This window comes from Anthonomus grandis, chromosome 3 (assembly GCF_022605725.1).
Source record: "Anthonomus grandis grandis chromosome 3, icAntGran1.3, whole genome shotgun sequence".
In the NCBI taxonomy this organism is placed as follows: Eukaryota; Metazoa; Arthropoda; class Insecta; order Coleoptera; family Curculionidae; genus Anthonomus; species Anthonomus grandis.
The window spans coordinates 20,033,499-20,056,817 of NC_065548.1; the positions used below are offsets into that span (position 1 = coordinate 20,033,499).

A 23,319-nucleotide genomic window follows, 5' to 3' on the forward strand; every position below is an offset into this window, starting at 1 on the left:
TCATTTAAAAACGTCAATATTTTGTGTCATATTATTTCGAGAAACAAAAATATTCCCGATCCATTCTCAAACAAACTATTTCCTACGCCAGACCAATCCATACATACATTTTAATCAACGCTTAATGTGGCCAACCCATGTACACATGGCTTGGAAGGTAAGAAGTTCTGTGTCCACTGGTGGTACACATGGCGCTGAATAAAAATTGACTGTGTCCATATATGGTACACATGGCAGTTAACGTGTTAAATAAACCATTTGGTTACATCTTTTTCTTGAAAGAAGCTACTCGCTTCATTTCTAGTATTTTCCTCATCTCCTACTTTAGAATTATCAGCGTCCAGATTTTTTTTCAAGAAGATCACCTCTTGCTCCATGTCAGGGTAGACGCTGCAAACACTAATCTTGTCTTCGTCTGAGTAATCTCTATCAATTAGCACATCATTTGTTTTAATATCTGTCCAGAGAGCCTGAGTAGGCTCCTGCTCTTTTTCATAATCGCTCATAATTGTAAAGTCTGAAATAAGCATAAATAAAACAAGCCCACAAAGGAACATTTTTAGGACTTAAAAGAAAAAAAAACGACAAATTCCCTATAAAAAATGCGAGAAAAGTGGAAAAATAATAAACACTACTAGGAACTAGTAACTAACAGAAACTAATACCGACAAGTGGGGTATAACAAACCCCAAACCAGACAACGCGCCGTGCTACCTCTTGAAAGTATTCTCGTCGGAACTGAAGTGGGAAGGGCTAAACAGTATCTACTCAGGAGCTAAAGTCCAATATATTCATATCGATCGTTGATAGGTATACACTTTAAGGAACAAAAGTTACTACAAACTTTATAGGGAATTAAAACAAAATGGTTTTCCAGTTAGAAATCTGCACTGTAATGCAAATATCGATTTTGTGATCACCCTCTTTTATAGGGCTATAGACGAAACGACGTCCCCATGCAATAAACATTGACGTGTCCAAGCGTTTTTCCGAAAATATACCAGGAGACTCATAAATAGCGTGTGACCTTTTCGTTAGGTCACCCTATATATCTTGTCCAATCAAAAAGCATGGATTCAATCAGATTCGCATTCTGTAAGAAATCGTGTGATGAGGCCTTTAGGAAAAATAAGTCATACCATACAGTTTTGCCCTCTGTTGAGAGATTTACGAACTAGCAAAAAGAAAGCTATATCGAATTATAGATTTCTGTTACTAAATGGTTCAGGGGCAATAATGTATTTATTGTTTGTGTTGTTAATATTAATGCTATAATATAGAAAAATTATGAACCTCAGAAGAAAAGATGTGTTTATTAATCATAGGACTTATACAGAACTAACGTAAATCTTTTTAATCCTGTCGTTTTATTTGGTGTGCGAGTAGTGTCATCTTGCGTCTAATCCCCACATCAAACATTCAATACTTGTAATCATATGTTTTCTGTTTATATTTTGATTATGCATAAACATTTTGCCGGTTTGAATGGATGGAACAACGTTTTACAGATTTGAATTTCAAACCATAACTTACCGAGTTACTTAGTTTTAAAAAAGTATAAAAACACAGCTAGAAATTCAGTCCAGAATGGACAAGGAACAGGTAAAGTATTTAATATAATTATTTACAATTCTGCTGGGGAACTTCAGTTACTTTAGATACGTTTTTTTTCAAGTTAGAAGGTGATACTCTATAGGCTTCTACGGCTTCTGCCATTAGGACTTAAACAAAGCATATTAGCTTTTATTAGGTAATTAATAAATTAAAAATGTTTGTCTTATCAACATAGTTTCAATTCCTATTCAAATCTAGACCAGAAATTTTTTTTAAGAAGATGATAAAAATCTATCAATAATAAGTTTACCTTTATAACAATTGTGTCTTATCCCCCAGATAGCACATGTACATAAGATTTTGTTTGTCAGAATATTTTAATTTACAGAAATAAATTAATTTACAGTAATTTACCTTCACTTTTTAATCTTTACTTTTCATGAAACATAATCAGCCACACATAATTTCGCATAATCACTCTCACTCATCATCACTCTCTTAATTTCTTTGTCTTTTTTTTAACGATTTGAAACAATTACTTAATAGATAATGAAAGAGTAATAAAATACACTCTAAGTCACAGGTCTCAAATTTATTAAATGTTGCTTATATAATTTTAATATGTAGTAACTAGTCTCTGTCCGATTTTACCAATTTTAACTTAATTTCTACCCTTGACTTTATCATGTAGTATTGTTCTCTGATTCTTTTTTCATTCCTTTTATTAGTGAATACACAGTGGATCTAATGATGATCCTAGTGTGGGGGAAACATGTGCAATCCTTTGACTTTAATTTAATAAATTTGAGACCTGTGATTTAGAGTTTATTTCATTACTATTTAATGTAAGCGGGTGGGTCTTTTTGAGAAAAGATGTACTATTTCTTCTAATTTTAATAGATAATGGTAGATACAGCCAATTTCATTAGAGACATCTAGATATCATACTTGCAGGGGAGTTGTAAGTTAAGGTAAAATGGAAAATAAAACTGTATATTGTTTCTCTCTACTTGTTTATAATACATATATATACAATTTATTTTACTTCAATAATCTAAAGCAATTTAATCATGTTGTTAATGCTCGCAGTAAAATTTTGGATCTAATTATGTCTAATTCTTCAAACATAGTTGTTAATAAATACTTGGATCCTGCCTGAAGATAGCAATCACATGTCTTTGGCAATAAATTTTTAATTAATATTGGAGAAAAACATTGTTAGTAACTCATATACAAAGTTAAAATTCAATAATGCTAATTATGACACCATCAATGAAAATAACACTTCAGCTCAGTGGCACAAATAATTTATTTATTTATTTATTTTATTTATACACGGGATCAACCCCATTACAAAAAATATATATATTTCTGAAAAAGAAATAAAAGCTATACTACCTAACCACTAATTACTAATTAACAATAATTATCAGACTTAATCTTAATACCAAGGATAATTAAACCGTTTTACAAGTAGTAACAATATTCTCTCAAAATCAGAACAATTAACAATGCAAAATTAGCTAAGAAAAAACAAAATATATTATTATCAATGACAATGATCAAATGTATTTCAAATTATTAATCATGGAGCAAAATTAATTCAAAAAACAAAATCCTACAAACTCTTTTTAAGACTCCTAAAATGTAATAAGGAAATTCCCAAAACTTCAATTCCAGTAGAGCTTACCAGCCTCAAGGTCCTTTCGACAGGCGAGTGCATAGCATAGTTGGTACGATGATAAGGCAAAGAAAACAATGGATTTGCCCTCAGATTACGGTATGGAATAATTAATGAAATCCTATTAAGTAGTTCGGGACAAATCACAAGTCCATTCAAAAGTTTATAAATAAACACCAAATCATTCTCAGTGCGTCTCTTAAGTAAACTCCGCATATTCAGCAAGTTCATTGCTTCATCATAACAATGGTCATTAGGAACTGGAATGCGAAGTTTATAAAGGCAGAATCGTAGAAATTTATTTTGAACCCTCTCCAGTGCCATACAATTATTCATGTACAGAGGAGACCAAATTATTGATCCATACTCCAACAAAGAGACAACAAGTGATATGTACAACCTTTTGCAAGTTTCAACCGACAGATCCTTACAATTGCGCAGGACAAAACCAAGGACCTTAGATGCTTTAGTTATAATAGTATTTACATGGGTATTAAAATTCAATTGTTCATCAAAAAATATACCAAGGTCCTTTACTACTTCAGTGTACCTAAGATTAACATTATCAATAGTATAGGAGGAAGTTACCCGTTTTTTTTTTTTTTATTTTATTTTTTTTTTGGGTCGGTGGAGAAATTCTTTATGAACACTGGTTACGCGGCGCCGCCCCCAGTAGTGTGGGACTCAGTGTCGAGTCTGTTTCGTCCTATACCCACTAAAACTCCACCGCTGGGTGGTGCCTTGTGGCTCCCTACACTGCGGTCTGCTAAGAAGCAGTCCTATTGTGTCCCATATGTTTAGTCCCACAAGTTCAATTCTGTAGCTTCAAGGAAGTCCAGGATTGTGCCCAGTGGTAGATTTCTTATACCCTCTGGTGAAGGTTTCTCTTCCCCCAGGAATGTTGCCCTGGTTTGATTAAATGCTTCACAGAAGCACAGTATGTGAAGAGTTTTTTCGTCCTCCTCATTGCATCAGGTGGGCTGCCTATAAGTTGTTTGGATTGTTCCATCTTTGGCAGCTGCTCCCAGTAGAATTTGTTCTGGTTTATTAGCCAGTTGCCGATTTCCCTCTTCCAGGTCTTATCGCTGACACAACATGTTGGTTCAGGGCCTACCAGGCTGTTGCTGGCTCCCTGGGTTGCAAGTTGGATAGCCCTTCTTGCAGCCTTATTGTTGCCCATATTCTCTGCTAGGATTATCTCTGGCCTATTTTGCGCTTCGGCGAGGTTCCTGAGATCCTCCCAGCAGCTTTGCACAGTCCTTGACTTAGTCTCGAACTGTTGTAGTGCAAGTGTTGCAGCCTGGTCTCCTGTGAAAATTGCGAAGGTTTTGCCTCTTGGCAGCCCTTCTCTCATCAGTTGGACACAGGTTTGTATTCCTATTATGCTTGCCTGTAAATTTGTTGTTTCGAGGCCCAGGTTTAGCATAAGTTGTCTGCCCTGTTGTTCGTCCTCCACCATGCCCACAGCTACCCCGATCTTGGAAGTTACCCGTTTGTTTCTTTTGTAGAAACTAATGTAACTGCATTTACCCACATTCAGAGCCAAACTATTACCAACACACCATTCACACAATCTATTCAGATCATCTTGCAAGAGAACCATGTCTTGTTCTGAACTGATCACCTTATAAAACTTTAAATCATCGGCAAATAACAAAAAATTACTATTTTTAAGGCAAACCAAAATATCATTAATGAAAATATTGAACAACAGGGGAGAACAATGACCACCCTGTGGAACCCCAGAGGTCACACTGATAAGATGCGACCTAGCATTCCCAATTTGTACTTGCTAATTTACTTCTAAAGATGTAAATATTAACTTTGCAAGTTTTTATGAAGTTTTAGATGTTATTGTTATCAACCATATCTCTAAAATCAAAAAGATCAACAAGAGCCAGTACCCTTTATGGTTTTCTAAGCACACAATTAGCCTAATTATATGTAAAGTAAGGGCACATAAAATGTGGAAACTGCACCGAAGACAAGCCAATTACGACAACTTCTCAAATTTTCACAAAAAAGTAAAGCGTAATATACGCAATGACTATAAGGAGTATGTTTAAAAAACCGAAAAAACATTGTCAAGGATATTGAATATTTTTGGTAATTTTTTCATTGGTAATTTTTTCATTCCATTAAAAATTAAATTTAATGATCAGGAAGCTTCGAATTGTGTTGACATTAGTGAAGTTATCTCAAAATATTTTAGTGGAGTCTTTGAACCTTCTGATACACCAGCTTTAATTAAGCCTAGGCAATGTCAGGAATGTTTTGTAATTAATAATATTAATCAGAACCTAAGATCCTAGAAAGGGACCTGGTCTAGTCCTGTCCTAACTTGTACGAGCCTTTGCATATCTTGTACAATCAATGTTTCTTCAGCGGCATATTTTCCGAATACTCGGAAAATAGTTCAAATTGTGCCTGTAGTCAAGTCTCGGGAAATAAATTCTGTTAAAAATTACAGACCTATTTCCTTACTTAGTCACTTTGGTAAGCTATTGGAATCTTTACTAATAAAGCAACAATTTTTTAGGGTCAAAGAAGTAGTTATCAGTAATAACGAACCTAATACCATTTATTTAGAGTGTAAACGAAATTATGGAAAAAGGTCTGGAAACACGTGCCGTGTACACCGACTTTTCCAAGGCTTTTGATCACTCATCACTCTACACTTTTCATAAAGTTAAAGAATTTCGGTGTGCATGAGGCCCTTCTCAACCTTATTAAAAATTATCTAATGAATCGCTCTCAATATGGCGCCATAAATGGAGTAAAGTCTTCTTGCACTATTGTAACTGCAGATGTAGCGCAGGGTTCTCATTTGGACTGATATTGTTTTCAATATTTCTAAATGATATTCGTCAATGTTTTTCAATTTGTAAATATCTTGCATATGCAGATCATCTAAAAATCTTCATAACAGTCAGGAATCACCTTAGTTGTATATGCCGCCCACCCTCTGGGGATATCAGTGTGTTTCTTGACAGGTTAGATTGTCTTTTGTCCCAGCTCCCTATTCACTCGCGTGTTATCTTGGCTGGAGATTTTAATATTAATTATTCGGAGGTTTCCTTACCGCAAAGAATTTCTCTTGATGGATTCTTCAAATCATTTGCACTCACCATGCATGTTAATGCACCCACTCGTATTTCGTCCTCTTCATCGACCACTATTGATTTTTTCTGTAGTAATTTGGACGGTGTTACCTGTTCAGTGCACTCAGTGGGTATATCGGATCACGAGGGGGTGTATGTCCAATTCCCTGGTTAGTGGTTACTTTAAAAACAAATCTGGCCGCCGCATTGGGAGAGTATTTAGTGGGAACAATTTAAATTTGTTTTCTCAATCCATTTCGTCTGTTAACTGGAATGCAATTAAGGCTGCTCCACAACCATTTTCTTCCTTTTATTATACATTACGTGATAAAATAAATAATATCTGCTTTTCCTTGGTTAGACTTAAATCCAAGAGACGAAAACCATGGATCACCGCGGGACTAAAAACATCTGCCCAAAATTTTGCGATGCTTAGCAAGACTTCGCAAATCTATGGAGAATCAATTCATCAGGTCTTATTTTCAGGATTATCGGAAAATTTATTGGCGTCTGATAAAAGTCAGAAAGGAACCTGTACTACAATGAGCGCTTAGACTCGTCCGGTAACAGACAGAAGGAAAGTTGGTTAATCATTAACGAATGTAGGCAGTCTTGTCATCGGCGGTTGGCTGAATCGGACTTGGGGCCCGATGATTTCAATGACTATTTTTCTAATATTGCTGAGAAGGTACTGGAAGCAGTTCCCAGTGACGGCGATCCATTGCGGTATCTTAATCGGAATGCTATCAACCAATCATTCTTTTTCCACCTTGTAGATGCCACCGAGGTCCTTAAAACAATTCAGTGAAGAATCATAGGTCCTCGGGTTCCGATGGTGGGTATGTACCGTTTTCAACTGTCAGTACAGGATTGTACTGTGCTGATTTTACTGTAATTTGTCGTTCCGATTTTATACAGCGTGCTGTTTTGCTCCAAAAAAGGAACAGTTTTCAGCACTGTTTTCACAACCACAACATAACCTATAAAACCAAATTACCTGTTTCTGTTTTGTTTTCCGGTACGGCGTTTTGCTTTATTAAAACCAGACCACATTTGTTAATAAAATAAATATGACTGAAAAAAGCAAGATGCTAAGAATAATAGACGCAGAAAATAATTTTTTACGTAAACAAGAAGATTCAAGAAATCAACATCAACAACACTTCTGACAGTTTTGACATTACCCCACTATTTTACTGTCCCTACAGTAGCTTTTATCCCCAGTCAATCCAGTAAAGATTAATGACGTCACTGACGCTTTTATGACGTCATTCAGTACTGAATCAGTAAACTGAAACAAATATCGGAACGACGTCCAGTAAATTCAGTACTGACAGTTGATAACGGTACATACCCGATATCTCTTCACGTCTGCTGTCACTTCTGCCTGCGAGCGCTTTAGGTGCTTTGGTTTGGGCAATCAATCAGTCATTGCTTCAGGGCGAGTTCCCATCCTGTTTAAAGGAAGCTATGATTATCCCTCTTCATAAAGGTAGTAGCTTGGACCGACCCTCTAACTTCCGTCCCATATCAATTTTGTCTATCCTCTCCAAGGTTCTGGAGCGGCTTGCAAAAAAGAGAATTGTCTCTTTTTTGACCAAATACAATGTGCTGTCCCCTAATCAGTATGGATTTCAGTCATCTAAGGGCACGCAGGATGCCATTTTCAGATTCTTGGAGAGTGTGTCTCCAAGTAATGTAACTCCAAGGAGGCTGCAGCAGCGGTGTTCTGTGATCTGTCCAAGGCCTTCGATTGTGTGGATCATGAAATACTGCTGTGAAAGCTTGATTTTTACGGATTTAGGGGAGTGGTTTTGGGGTGGTTGAAGTCATACCTGTCTGGTCGCACCCAGAGGGTGGTTGCATCTGGATTTTCGTCAGGGATAGCACACCTTAAATGTGGTGTACCTCAAGGGTCAGTGTTAGGTCCTATTTTATTTTTATTATACGTTAATGATTTAAGCTCTCTATCACTGCATGGACTAGTGGTTCAGTTTGCTGATGATACTACAATTCTGTGGCATAACAAAGATCAAAAAGTAGTCAGATCTCTCATAGTAGAGGACCTTCACAAAATTAAAGAGTGGTGCATCTGCAATCAGCTTGTATTCAATGTTGATAAGACTTTTGTTCTGGGGTTTGAGTGTAATGTAGAGGGTTTTTTGTTTCATGAGCAGAGCCCACTACATGGTGGGGATTATTGTCGATTTCTCGGCCTCTTCATTGATGAGAGTTTAAGGTTTGACAACCACGTTTTAGGCCTCGCTGCTAAACTTTCTCCTGGTTGTTTTGCAGTCAGGGTTGCCAGGCATGAGTTAGGGGGGGGGTTTGTTTGCTCGTTCAGTTTATTTTGCCTTTCCGTTATGGGTTGCCGTTTTGGGGTTTGTGCTCCAAGGGACTCGTTAACATAATTTTTACTATTCAGAAAAAAGCACTAAGGTATCTGTGTGGTGTTGGTCTGAGAGTCTCTTGTAGACCTCTTTTTGTAGCTGAAAGAATTTTAACAGTTTTCTCACTCTTTATATTGGAAACTGCAACACTCATACATAAGTCCGTAAGTCCACCATCCTGCACCAGTCATAATACTCGTCAAGTGGGCAACTTATCTCTTCCAATCCCCACCTCCTCACTTACGAGAAACTCTCTTATATTTATTAGTCGTAGAATATTTAATCATGTTCCTTTTTCGATTAGGACTGTTACAGACCTTAAAAAGGTTAGGAGAGAACTAAAGAAATTAATCTTTCCAAGAGCTTACTGCAGCATTGAAGAGTATTTTAGTGACTCATTTTAATATTTAAAATTAATTATATATATGCTTCTATGTACAATCAGAATTGATTCTGTATTCTGTTTTTGTCCTGTATCCTGTATAACCAAATAAATACTAGTATTATAAATTCTAGGATTAGGAAGCTTTAGCACAAGTTTGTGAACTTAGCAAATAAAGTATATTTTGAGTTTGACTTTGACTATTTGTTAGGTTTAGTGAAAGTGTAACAATTTGCAAAGCGCTTACTTGTATTCTTAAATTCACTAAGATTTTGTATGCTTTCCTGTTATTGGAGCCTTGTACTTAAATAAATAAATAAATAGCTTAAAATCCTCCACATATTTTGGACACAGCAATGTTTATCATAAAAAAAATTAGGTTCCAATTTATTAGGATGGTACATGACAGTTGTTATATTTCATTCAGCATTGTCTTTATAATTCACTATTTTCAATATCTGTTTAGTTCCTGATTTGTTCACCAGGGTAGTTTTTTATTTATAAGAAGCCCTGCTTAAATTGAAGATGTTTTTGAAAAGCTTCTAGCCATTAAGCTGAGTTATATTGAGCTAAAATGCTTAGTATTTGCAAATTTTGCAGATTAAGAAAATCTACAGATTATAGATGTCAGGAGTAAATCCTTACCAATCTTTTTGTAGTTTGTTACTTTTTAATATTGTAAGGATCAAGGTTTATAATTTTTTTTTTAAGGCAAGGAGCAGGTTTAATATACTAAAAATAAGAATCAGCTGTTGTAATTTCCATTGTAAAAACTAGACCAGCTTTTATATTTGTTATAGAAATAATAACTAACTATATTAATCCTGTTCTAACCTAATTGCTTAGACTTTAGTCAATTAATTTTATTTTAAATTTTCCAAAAGATTAATTTGCTGGCATGTTAACACTGTATTTGGCGAAAAAACTTTTGCCAAGACGAAATATTGTTATACATTTTACTTTTAGTATATTCTTTTTAACACTTCTTTTATTAAATACATTCAGGAAGTTAACTAAAATATAATAAAAGTGACAGTATTGCCAAGAACTCTAACGTAGAGAGTTCGAGCCCTTAGCAAAGAAATAAATGTCGAAACTTTGACATTAAGTTTTTTTGTCGCACAGGTTCACAATTACCTAATGATAAGGCTTATTACCTGAGCATTATATTCATTGCTTATTAAACATAATTTTAAAATTTTATAAATGCCTTGTATTTTTATTGTATTTTAGTCCAAATTTCTTATTGAATAATTTGAATATAAGAAAAAATAAATTAAACCTACTGATATTATAAAAACAAGTTGATGCCTCTACTTATTCAAAATTAACTTGTCCCATTTAGCTAAAGCGCGGGAGAAGGAAGATTTCCTTTCCTTTATTTAGTTACGTTTGGGAATTCGTTCATAGGTGGCAGCCCTATTCAGGTTTCGGCTTTTTTATTACTTGTTAGGTGTGAGTTTGTGGAATATTATAGAAGAAAATTCTTAAAAAAAACCTTTTTGTCTATAGTAGCTATTATAATGTGAATCACAGCTAAAACAAGTCGAACTCTTCCTTGATGTCACTGATGAGCAAAACTCTGAAACGTAATAGGATGGGAACATACCATGGACCAGGATGCAGACCATGTTAGACGAAATTAGTTTGCCTCTCATGTCTTTAAATGTCTTGCACTTATTCTTGTTTAAGTCCTACAATAGACTTTAAACTAAAGGACGAAAAGTAATTAGGCGCTTTTGCAAAAAAAAAATAACTTCCTCAATAAGAATTTATTTAACAGGTATTGGTTGCAGATTTGGTGATATTCAAGACCTGTTAAATGCGTTATTTAATTAATCAGTATCTCCAATAATCTTTAAGTTAAAAATTAATGTTTTTTTTTTTTGCAAAAATACTTTCATGCTCACTGTTATTTTACTTTAACACAAAATTCCAGTTCTATGATTCCTTCCATTGACATGTAAATTAATTACAACGTGTTTTGTCTATTTCAGAAAATGAAACAGCATATTTACACTTACTCGAAAAATATTTCAAATGAAGTAGGAGAACATTTTAATATGACGTTTGAAACGGATGCATTACACCTTATTGCTGAGATGGCGTACAAGAAGTTAAATTTGTATGGAGCAGATCTGGAAGCATTTGGAAAGTAAGTTTTTTGCGTATATAAGAATGTCATAGCTTTTCAATATATGCAGTACGACTTTTTTTGTTTAGAGTATTAGATTAATTTATGATCGCCGAGAACAAATATTTCATGATCAGTCAGTTTCCTAATATGTATTGGTAAATACCAAATTTAACTAAAAGGTTGGTAAGTTAATCTTTAAAATTATGATAAACGATTTTCAACATTTGAATCAAAATATTTTAGAAATACGAATTAATTATTTATAATAAAATTATTTATAAATACGAATATTTTTTTAAATTTTTGGCTAATTGGCATGCGTCTTGAGAACACAAAGGTTGGAAATATCCTTTAATAAACAACAATCGATCATATTATCATTCTATTTTGGGCTCAATTTGTTTGTTTTTTTTTATGAGTTTGTTTGATATGATTGTGTCTGGTTAAAAATTATTTTGTGGGAATTTTACCCAAGTATGCTATGAAAGAAAATGTTCCTGACAGTTTGTCAAAGTTTTCATGCATTTAGTTCATTTTGACTGCTTGTCGAACAATTATGGGTGATTATAATTTGAACGAAAGAGTTGAAGTAGTGCGGCTAGTTAGCGATGGAGAGAACATTTTGTGAAGCTGCGGCGGAATTTAACAGGAGACATCCTGGTAAAAATATCCACCATTCAACAATAGCCAGAATAAACTACGGGTTTCAGTCTGGTTCAGTAGGCGGAGTACGTCCTCATTTACATCGTAATCGAGCAAATAATAATAACCAAATAATTCTTGAATACTTTAATGCTAATCCGCAATCTAGCATTAGAGTTGCTAGTGCCAACTTAAATATTTCCAAAAATTGCATATGGAGGTGTTTAAAGAAAAATAACAAGAAGCCTTTCAAGCCTATAATCCTTCACACTTTGGAACACGGGGATGAAGAACGCAGGATGGAATATTGTTTGTGGTTACAAGGCGAGTATTTGGCTAACCCTACATTTTTGAAAAATATTTTATACACCGATGAGGCAACATTTACTACAAACGGCATTGTGTCATCTCAAAATATTAGAATGTGGAGTAACGTAAATCCCCATTGGGTGATACAATAACGAACGTATAATCGGGCCGTTTTTCTTAAAATGAAAATCTAAATGGACTTAATTTTCTTCTATTCCTGGAAGGTGATTTTAGTGACGTAATCGATGATTTGCCGTTAGCCGAAACAAGAAACTTACACATACAATTTGACGGTGCGCCTATCCACAATGCAGTGGTAGCGCGGAATTGGCTAAGTCAGAATTATCCGAATCGATGGATAGGACGAAACAGTCCATTAATTCAGTGGCCAGCACGTTCCCCCGACCTTTCTCCCTTAGATTTTTTTCTTTGAGGAACCCTTAAAAACAAAGTGTTCAAATCAAGACCGCAAACTCTACATAATATTTGTGATCGCATTAGACAAGATTGTAATAAAATAAGCAGGGTACAGTTAAGAAGGGTGGTAGTAAACAACAGAAGACGCATAGAAAAATGTATAAGAATTAATGGAGGACATATTGAAGGAACTAATATTTAGTTTTGTGGCATTAATTTTTCAATTTGAGTGTTAGCAAAGATAAAATACTAGTAGTATTATTATCTTTGGTGTTAGGTAATTCCTTAAGGTAATTATTTTCAGTTTTTGCTGCTTATCCTACATTACATTATTAAGTAACTAGTGAAGTATGAATTGCAAACTAACAATGAAATATAACTAAAAAATTTATAAATGAAGTTGTATTATTATGAAGCCCAAAATAGTATGACAATATGATCGATTGTTGTTTATTGAAGGATATTTCCAACCTTTGTGTTCTCAAGACGCATCCCAATTAGCCAAAAATTTAAAAAAATATTCGTATTTGATTAAGAATGTTATTGCGCCTTTTAAAAATTTGACTCCAATTTATTTCAACACCCTGTATACTATCATAACCAAATTTGGTACACTTATGTTTTAAGTGGTCCTGAACAATAATCCAGTACCATTTTTCAAAAATAAATATCGCTAATACTACTTCTCGATTTTTCGCACTTCAAACTTGAATACAGTAGGCCATGACCTGCTTTCTCTAAATGTCGAACTTGGCTCATAAGTGCCATTTTTGACCATCTATCCAACAAAAAAAAGTTTTTGAAAATTGGTCAAGAAACAAAAATTTTAGAGGGGTGGCTAACCCTTAAGTGGGACACACTGTAGAAAACGAAAACATGAAAATATCAGTTTTTATTTCAATAAGTGTTCAAAATGTTGCCCGTTAGGGTTTGCCAAATCTACAATTCGTTTATAATTTAAAACGGAAACTACCAACATAAACAGCAATTCTGAAGATTAGACGTGGAAAAAACTAAATAATAACCTGAATTTTTTTCCGCATTCTTTTCATCAACACAGATATCCTGCGCGAACTGTATTTATTGTTATACCTACTTAGTTATTTATAGTTGCTAAGGAAAATAAAGAATTTATTTTGCCGTCAGTTACATTAGTGACAGTCTTGGAATAGTAAAAATTTATTTATTGAATTGAAGATTTTACTTCCAAAATGGTTTACACACTAGCCGAAAGAGTGGAAATTATTCTAATTAATGGTGCCCAAAATCAATTTGCTCGGCAAACTGCCGTCACGTTTAACGCCAGACATCCGGAGAAGTTAACTTCGCATAGGTATGTTTTGGACCTTGTTACTAAGTTTACTGAAACTGGATCCGTTGCAAATAAAAAACGTGATCATCGGCGAAGTTTGGATGAAGCCGCTCAAGTTGTGGGTCATTTTGGAATAAATCCTAATACTTCATTACGCAAAATTGTTGCTGCCACTGGTATTTAATTAGGCTATGTTCACACAGTTACCAAACTTCATAAATTTCATCCATTCAAAATGAAAATATTGCAAGAGTTAACCGAAGACGATTTCGATAGGCGAGTTGAGTTTTGTGAAAAAATGACTGAAGCGATTAATGATAATAATATTCATGGAAAGAATATCTGCTTCAGCGATGAATGCACATTTTATCTAAATGAACTTGTTAATAAGCATAACTGTAAATATTGGAGCAATGAAAATCCTCATGCATTTGTAGGAGGGCATACCCAGTACTCTCAAAAAATTAATGTATGGGCAGGCATTTTAGGAAATAAAGTGATTGGGCCATTATTTATTAACGGAAATTTAAATAATTTAATAATTTAATAAATGAGACATTTATGTGGATATGTTGGAAAATACCATCAATCCGCTTATCACTGAATCCATTGAAAACCAAATCGATGATGATGGAAACCCTATACTTGATGAGTCTGAAATATATTTTCAGCAAGACGGCGCTCCTCCTCACTATGTTCTTCCCGCTCGGCAATGGCTAGACGACGAGTTTCCAGATATATGGATAGGGCGAAGGGGGCCTATAGAATGGCCTGCTAGATCTCCTGATATAGCGCCGTTAGATTTTTTTCTATGGGGTCATATGAAATCTATTGTGTTTACTCCCCAACCTGAAAGTTTGGATGAACTTCGTCAACGCATCATCGACAGCTGCCTTGATATCCCACAACATGTTTTTGAAAATGTCCGTCAGGAATTTGAACATCGCCTATATCATTGTTTGGCCAAAAACGGGCAACATTTTGAACACTTATTGAAATAAAAACTGATATTTTCATGTTTTTGTTTTCTATCTGAACAAATTAAGATAAACAAAGATTTTTCTAATTTTCTCGAAAATGAATCGACCGATTTAAAAAAATCAAACGCCAAAATAAAAGACTTCTAAAGACCTTTTAAACAAGCTATTACTCGATACCCCTTGCCATTTAAAATTTTTAATGACCTTGGGGGGCAATGGGTGAAAGGGGGTGAAGTAATTTTAGGCTAGAAAGTTGTCCTCCTTGACAAACCTTTTGACGTATTTCGGCGTTTTTTTTTAAACAGTGGTTTTCGATAAATCCGTGGTGGGAAGTTTTCAAATGAACACCCTGTATATTATTGTATTGTACTAAATAAATCCTAGTTCGTTTCTATTCTTCCAAGAATACTAATGATTCCATTTTTCATACATTGAAAAACTTTACCTCAACCCTAATAATAGAGATATGGCAGCTGTAATAAATTTTGTGATCTCACAAAGGCGTTTGACTGCGTCACAAGACATAACAAGTTTATAGCTGTAGTAGTCCTACTCATAAGGTGTTTGTTTGGGGTGACAGCCTATGGTTTTGACCAGTCTTAGTACATTTTAGGCTTATTGATTGACAATAGGTTGGTTAAGGTTTAACAAACACATTTAGTAACAGTGGTCTAAGTTGACGTTGGATTGTTTTGCAATAAAAGCAAACTAAATATATCAGAGGCTTTAGATGTATATTTTGATTGACTCATGTGTATTTTTGGAGGAATTGATCTGCCTGTTTTAATTTTGCAAAACGATGATCTAATATTACGTCCCTCCGTAATTCATTTGACTTTAAAACTGGAAAATAAAATTTTTAATTTGTGCAATTTATGAACAACTAATTGCAGACATAGACTTTTTTGTTGTTTAGAAAGGATTGGATTAAATTTTGATTTATTTTATATTTTTGAAATCAAATCAAGAGGTTCTTTCTCTGATTTTATATAAACAAAATATCTTCTCAAAAATACTAGTTTTAGACTTTATATTTTGGAGAAGTTTTAAAAAGCCAAGTAACTTTTTTATCCAATTTTTTTTTCTTATATTTATACTTATAGATAAATGCAAAAAAATACCCTGTACGGATGACAGAAAGGCGCGGACGATTACTCTTAAATGAGAAAAAAATTTCTTTAGATATATGATATAGTTTTTAAAGAGTTTAAAGTACGTTTAAAAAATTAACTCTACTATAGTTAAAATATTTAAATTTTCTTAATCTTTTAGCTTATCTGCCTATAATTACTTTTAAAATAAATTATATTTTATCGATATCTTAAAATAATATGTATTTAAAATAATTTATGGCCGTATATGTGTCAGTAAAGAGTAATAATCCATTCACCTTTTAATTTTTTCACTTTTTACTTACATGCCTCTACAAAATTCAATTTTATTTAATATACTTCTTCCCTTTTATATACATATATAATATAGCAAATTAGCAAGTTATTTTGATTAAAAATATGCTCTTTCCAATCAAAACTCAGAAAATATTCAATTAACTTCAAGTATCTTGACATGCCCAATCATTAGTGTTATATTTTATATGTAAATTTTAAATGATCGGTTAAGTTATGCATGATGTTTTATTTTAGTGGTTATTAATATGCATTTTGCTTAATATATTAATTTGAACTGTTTATTAAACCTATACTACCAATTTATACATAATTTTAGGCATGCAAAAAGATCCGTTATTAATGTGGATGATGTAAAACTCCTTGTCAGGCGCAACGAATCTCTGGTAAGTCCGATTTGTTTACTTAAATAAAACAATGAATATTGATTTTTAAACTGTATTATTTAAGCACTTCTCAATATTTTTGACGACAACAAAATTGCGAGAAATAACACGCTTATAAATAATAAACTAAATAATAAGTTAGCGATATATTTAGAAAATGGCAGTTCAATCATTATGCTTTCGGAAGCATGAATATTTGAAAATATAAACGTTTAATGTGTACCTAACAATTTCCGATGTATTGTTTAAATCGGGATATTATGCTCTAGCCTTAAAGTTAGAAATGATTTGCTATGATGTTTTCATAAATTTAAAATCGGTTTCCTCTTGCTTCGAAAATATTGGTTGATTTTAGTAATAGAATCATGTTTTATTATTAAAACAATGGTTATATAGTGAATTATAGCATTCGGATATCTGAGAATGGGTGTGTGCAAATAAAATATTTAGGTGGCGCAAGTGTTGATATATATCCGGTAAACGGAACTATTAATTAGAAGTTTTCAAACATTAATTTTAATATATTTTAAGAGTAACACCATATATTTTTTTTATTTAGTAAAATTTTAATATTTAGATAATTTAAATTATTTAAATTAAATCGGAAGCAATCTTCGTCTCCTTTTTGTTTATTTTAAGATTCAAATATTGCCCTTATTAATAAAAAACTGCAATCAGAATAAACTAAGTAAAATGTCGCCTATTTTATTTTAAGCGTTTTTTTTCTTTACATAATAATTATAAACTTACAAACGAGATAATTTCTATTTTGTACAATTTGTATGTTTGAGGTTTATCGTCGAATAAACATACCAACATATGTCTCAAAAAAGTGATCCATGGTTCTCTAAGATACTTTTAATCCAGGTTAGAATAAAAACTGTAAATCTACGGTATCACTTAATGTCTTTAATCTAGTATTTATGGCGACATGTTTCGCCTTAAGGGCATCATCAGACCTATAATGGAAAACCTAATTTTTGTCCCTAAATTATAAAACTTAAAAAGAACACTTACCGGGGCATTTGACACAACATTCACATTATAAATATTTAAAGAATGGCAAAAAACTAACAGTATTTAAAATATAAATAAATTAGATGGATAGTGACATCTATAAATAAAACACATAAATTAAATACTGACAAATCATAGATTACTCACTGAATGTTGGACATTAGCGCTATGTTAAAATAGATGACATTCGTTATTATACAAGACACGGTACTATATGATAAAATTTTTGGTGTACTATATTGGTAAATGTTTATATTGTGAAAGTTGTGTTAATGTGTTGAAGCTCCGGTAAGTTCTTTTTTGATAAGTTTTATAATTTAGAGAAAAAATCAAAAATCCTAAAATCAAGTATCGAAAATCACTTCTTACGTTTCTTGATTTAGTGATTTTCGGCGAAATTTAGTTTCCTAGATAAGCGAAGGTACCCAAAAACTAGCACTTTCTGCATCTTTTGCTATTTTTTGAAGTTCCTGGTGTATCGAGTATTTGTAACCTCCTACATCAGTAATTAAGAACACCGTATTGGCACTGCAATCAGGGTTCTTCTGTTCTTTGTCTTTAGTTCTTCTATCTTAGTAGCTCGCCAACTTAATTGCTCGTGAAAAATAACAATTTTCATATTTGTATATTACTTTTATAATTCCTGCTTTTTTAACACTTCTAAAGTTTAAGAAGAGTACGTCTATCGATTTCGAATTCCATATCAATGTCCCGCGTAAATCTTGGTCACTGCGGTTACAAAGTTCAATGAAAATCGTCCATATAGAACATATCGTGGGTTTAGTTTTATAACTAGGTAACTCATTTTTTTTATTGAAACGGGTATTGACCTGGTCTACTATGGCTGCTCTATTTAATGCAATAACTATATAATTAAGGAAGAAGTTCATTCTGAAGTGGAGTCAATATAAAATTGAAAAGTTAGTAGGGGAAGTATTTTCTTCACAAATAAAACGCTAATCCTCTAATTTCAGGAGTTATGCATTTCGGCAAGTGTTCTTGCCATCATCAGACTTGGGTTACCTAACACTTACACAAATTCTAAACAATAACAAACAATACTTGAATAGTCAATGACTATTCAAGTATTGTTCGTTATGGTTATGTTTAGTCAATGACTATTCAAGTATTGTTTGTTATTGTTTAGAATTTGTCTAAGTAACCCAAGTCTGATGATGGCAAGAACACTTGCCGAAATGCATAACTCCTGAAATTAGGGGATTAGCGCTATAAACTTATAGGAGAAAAGACTTCTCCTACTAATTTTTCAACTATATAATTTATCAAATAGTTCGTTTCTCCGCTGACATAGTTTGTTTAGGATTGCCGCATTGAAAGGGTTTTGAATGCACCGCGAATCAGACTTAATTGAATTTGACCAATTACAATTTGTAATGCGTGCATGCGTCAATGATGGCTTCGAACGGTGCGCGTTTCCCCTTCATACGGGGTGATGGGTTTTAGTAGGTGGAAATAATATTTACACCAACGAATTTGTGTCATTGTGTACCTCTGTACCAAGTACCATCCCAATTCCTAGTTCTCTTGAGAACCTACCTGATAGAGTACGTTTAGGTCCTGAGTCTGTTTAGGGTCTGTCTTACTAATATCAAAAGAAAAGTATGATGACTTGAATTCTCTATTCAAACAGGTTCCTCTAAGCCATTTTTTGTAAATCTACCACACAAAGAAAACCTAAAAATTAAAAAAAGAATTGTCAGGAATTTGGATTTGAAACTGCTTAGCTGGTTTAAAGTAGTCGTTCCTTTTTGTTGCTAATATTAATATATTACTTTATAAATAAAAATTGCTTTAAATATTGCCTTTAAATTGTTTTATTCACAACTAGATAACTAATTAAATTAGTAACTAAAATATCAATAACACAAGTAGATAACTTGTTTAGCCATAAACCAAATGGATTTTTGTAGAAACAATTGTGTAATTTCCATAAAACTTTGCATTTTCCACAAGCAAATAAAATATTAACCAATAATACAGAAAAAAAATATCGAAAAATATTGCATCATTAAAAATTAATTTTCTAAATAATGTCGTTTTGTGAGATTTGACCTAGTTCTAGTTCTAAGCCCCCGATATGTGTTACCACAATGATAACTGCAGGTTTATCAAAGACATAAATAGGTAGCAAAGATTTACAAAACAGTAGTAAATTGAAAGACCACTTTCTTGATAAAACTGTTTCAGTTAATACTTGTGGTTCCAGCTGTGATGATAAATATTGAATGCCAGAGTGTCATGGACTTAAGAAGGATTTATTATGGATGCAAAAGTAATTCATGCGATCTTGCACCAAATGCTTTTTGTAATCAATCCAGGTTGTTGATAGATTTAGCTTGTATTGGATTGAATCCTGTGTGATGCATCTCACTATTAGTAAGTTTCTCTTCTTCCACCACATTATTCACGTTACTCAAATCTGGTTTCACTGATCCCAATAACCTAGAATAAAAAATTCAGGTGAATATTTTGTGGTAGGAATTAGTACATCCTGTTTATAATCTTGTATTTATCCTTAAAATATAACCTTTTTAAATTCAATGAGGGTTAAAGATATAATTATGTATAGATATGCAACCAGGTTTATCCAGTTGTATAGAAGTACGTTAATTTCTAATCCAAAAAGTTAATTATTAGAGGACGAATTTTAGAAATCTTTAATACTTGAAGTATTAGTTATCGGATACTGGGTCAAAACCTCTTTGTAATTAATATAAAAAGTTTCATTCTTCAATGTAGGCTTGATTTCCTATTACGGACTCAATAAGAGTTGCAATATACATATTTCATGACATTTTAAGCACAACCTTTTTGATGGGTTGTACTTATGTGTTGTAGTCATTTAGTATATTGATTGAACTGCACATTATATGTTTTTCCTTCAAAAACTACTGAATAGCTTTTTCAGTGAGGTATAGACTATACATGTACATGTTAAAGTAAACACTTAAATAAAATGTTTTTTTTTTCCATTGCAAAAATTTATTTTATATATGTGAATGTTTACTGTTAAATAACCTTTTTTTTAGAGACAAATGATTAATGAAAAAGCACAATTTCTATTGGACAACCGCCCTCCTCAAGAAACTGCAGCTACTGCCAAAAGGAAAAGGAAAGCTACCAATAGTACTAGTTGAACACTTATAATATTATACAAACTGCGCCTGTATTTTTTTGTGAATAGAAAAAGTTCAGCTATCAGTGTATAGCTAGCTATAAACATTGGAGTGTTTGTACTTTATTTTTAAATGTTACAGATTTTGAAATATTTATTTCAAAATATATATATTTTTTTAGATAGTGGTTAAACTTATAACTTAGTATTTCATATTGTCTTTACAAGCATACGATAATAAGGTGAAGGTAAAAAAGGTCTTATTTCTCCAGAAAATTCCTATTTTTATTTTGTGACGACCGGTCTCGCGATTACAAAACTTATCTCAACATCAGGTCGAGGGCTAAAAATCAAAAAGGGGTGAGGGGGAGATGGGGTAAATGCATTAGGTCCTAACAAGCACGCTCACTTATTATTATAAAAGAACTAAGGTGCTCACATTAGTTAAAACGAAAATTGTCAAATATACTTGGATAAAAGACAAACATACATTTCTTTAAAATTTCTAAAATTTTAAAATACAAATACACTTTTAAAAGGTTTCTTTAAAAAACATACACCCGACAACATAATTAAAACGAAATAAAAACAATCGTAATAATTGTCATTTCTCTTCAAAAGGAACAGGTGGAGGTAACTAGTTAAAATTTATAAAACTATATAAAAACTTTTTTTACCTTCACCTTATAAACAAAACCTAAGAATATGGACATACAAAATATATATACGATAAATCGAGATTCTGTCTTTAAATGTCGTAAATCATCCGTTCTAATATTGTATCTATCAAGAAATAAAATTTAAACTGTCTTTGACTTAATTTAGACATTTAAGTATGTAAATAAGCTGTACTCATACACCAATTCTTGAATAACCGGATTACTAGCAGGACAATTAGTAGACTAATTGGAAAAAAAATACAATTGACAATTGCGTCTAACTAAAAACTAATTAACGAATTATACCAAAGAATGAATTTGGATTGGTTATGGATTGGAATCGTTTACTTTTTTTTATTAAATAATGTGCTGATACAAATTGCGAACTTTTTTATAGTAAAACAATGATGTTTAAAAGCATTATTTGCAAAATTAGCAATATGATCACACTCGATTGAGATAAAATTGAGTTGATTGGTTGTCCAGTTGCAGAGATATCGCAGATATCCAAAATTATTTTTTTTTATCTCTGGTAAAGACTTACCTCTTTACGCTTAGCTAATTAATACCTTTTGGTCCTGTACAAGAGACTATTTTAAACTTTAAAGTTAGAAGTTTCGTCTTCCGGCAACTATCATTAGATTTATTTTTTCATAATATGACTTGCTTAAAAAAAATAAATAAAAATCAAAATTAAAAATCTATACTAAAATTATTTCAAGTCATAAACACGACCATAGTGTTTTCAGGTATCTTTCAATATAAGCAAAGATTTTGAAAATCATCATCATTTAATACCGTTGGATATAACATGATTTTTTCGGACAGCTCATAGCTAATATACCAAAGATTTTGAATATATCTTAATGTTAAGATATTACACAGAAGCACAAGAAATCTAAACAATATACTTTATTTTCCACTAAGCTATTCTTAGTCTGTATTTAGAGACAGCAGCCTAATAGGTTTCTTTGCAATTACTCTATGAGATTTGATGGTCTTAACTTGATCGACCCCCACATATATCAACCTAATATATTGGATGAGACTTTTTTACGTAATTAATTCACATATCAATTTATTATTCCTAATTCTAGTACGAGATACTCCAAAGCTATATTACAATTATATTGCGCCAACAGCAGCTCATAACCCTTTATCACCATTCTTTTCTGCCAATAATAAAAATCCAGGTATGGTTATATGCGGCGTATAGAGAGATACAGACTCGCACAAATTGTGGTGGATATAAATAACTTGACCGTAGCCCAGCACCAGAGCGGCTCTAAGCCTGGACTGTTTGTTATTTTTCATTTTCAAAAAATCCGGAGTTCTCCCGCGGCATAATTCAGTTGGCTGGCTCATATCTAGTTTCCTGTGAGAGCGCTTTTTACGATTCGTGTAGTGCAATGATGCATCACTCAATATCGGTGGCTATTAATGACCTAACGGCAAAAAAGAAGCTAGACTCTCTTCGTACGACGAAATTTATTTACGGGACACATTTGGTTTATTGAATATTGGATTCTGTCTAAAAATATTAAGCCTGGAAATGATTTTTTTTCGTATTAGGTAATTTTTCTTGAAATTTTTTCTTTGAACACTTTTTATATATAATCAATGATAAATCAAAAGTCAAAGTCGAAATATGCTTTATTGAGTCTTTGACAAAGCTTTTTAAATAATAAGATAATAAAAATACAATTCCTAGAACATACTACCTCATAAAACTCAAAGCAATACAGTAAAACAAAGTTGTGATAGCATTATTATATATAAATTTTCATACAATATAGCTCAGAAGTTTAAA

At 32.7% G+C, this 23,319-nt stretch overlaps 1 protein-coding gene across 1 annotated transcript; it reads left to right on the forward strand.

Annotated features, from left to right (window-relative positions):
* Window positions 1-1,442: 1,442 nt before the first annotated feature.
* LOC126734511 (centromere protein S-like) lies at window positions 1,443-20,962 on the forward strand. Its single transcript, XM_050438176.1, has 4 exons — window positions 1,443-1,602; window positions 11,106-11,263; window positions 16,631-16,697; window positions 20,765-20,962. Exons 1-4 carry the CDS (start codon window positions 1,588-1,590, stop codon window positions 20,870-20,872), a joined length of 348 nt encoding a protein of 115 aa, XP_050294133.1. The 5' UTR covers window positions 1,443-1,587; the 3' UTR covers window positions 20,873-20,962.
* Window positions 20,963-23,319: the final 2,357 nt, after the last annotated feature.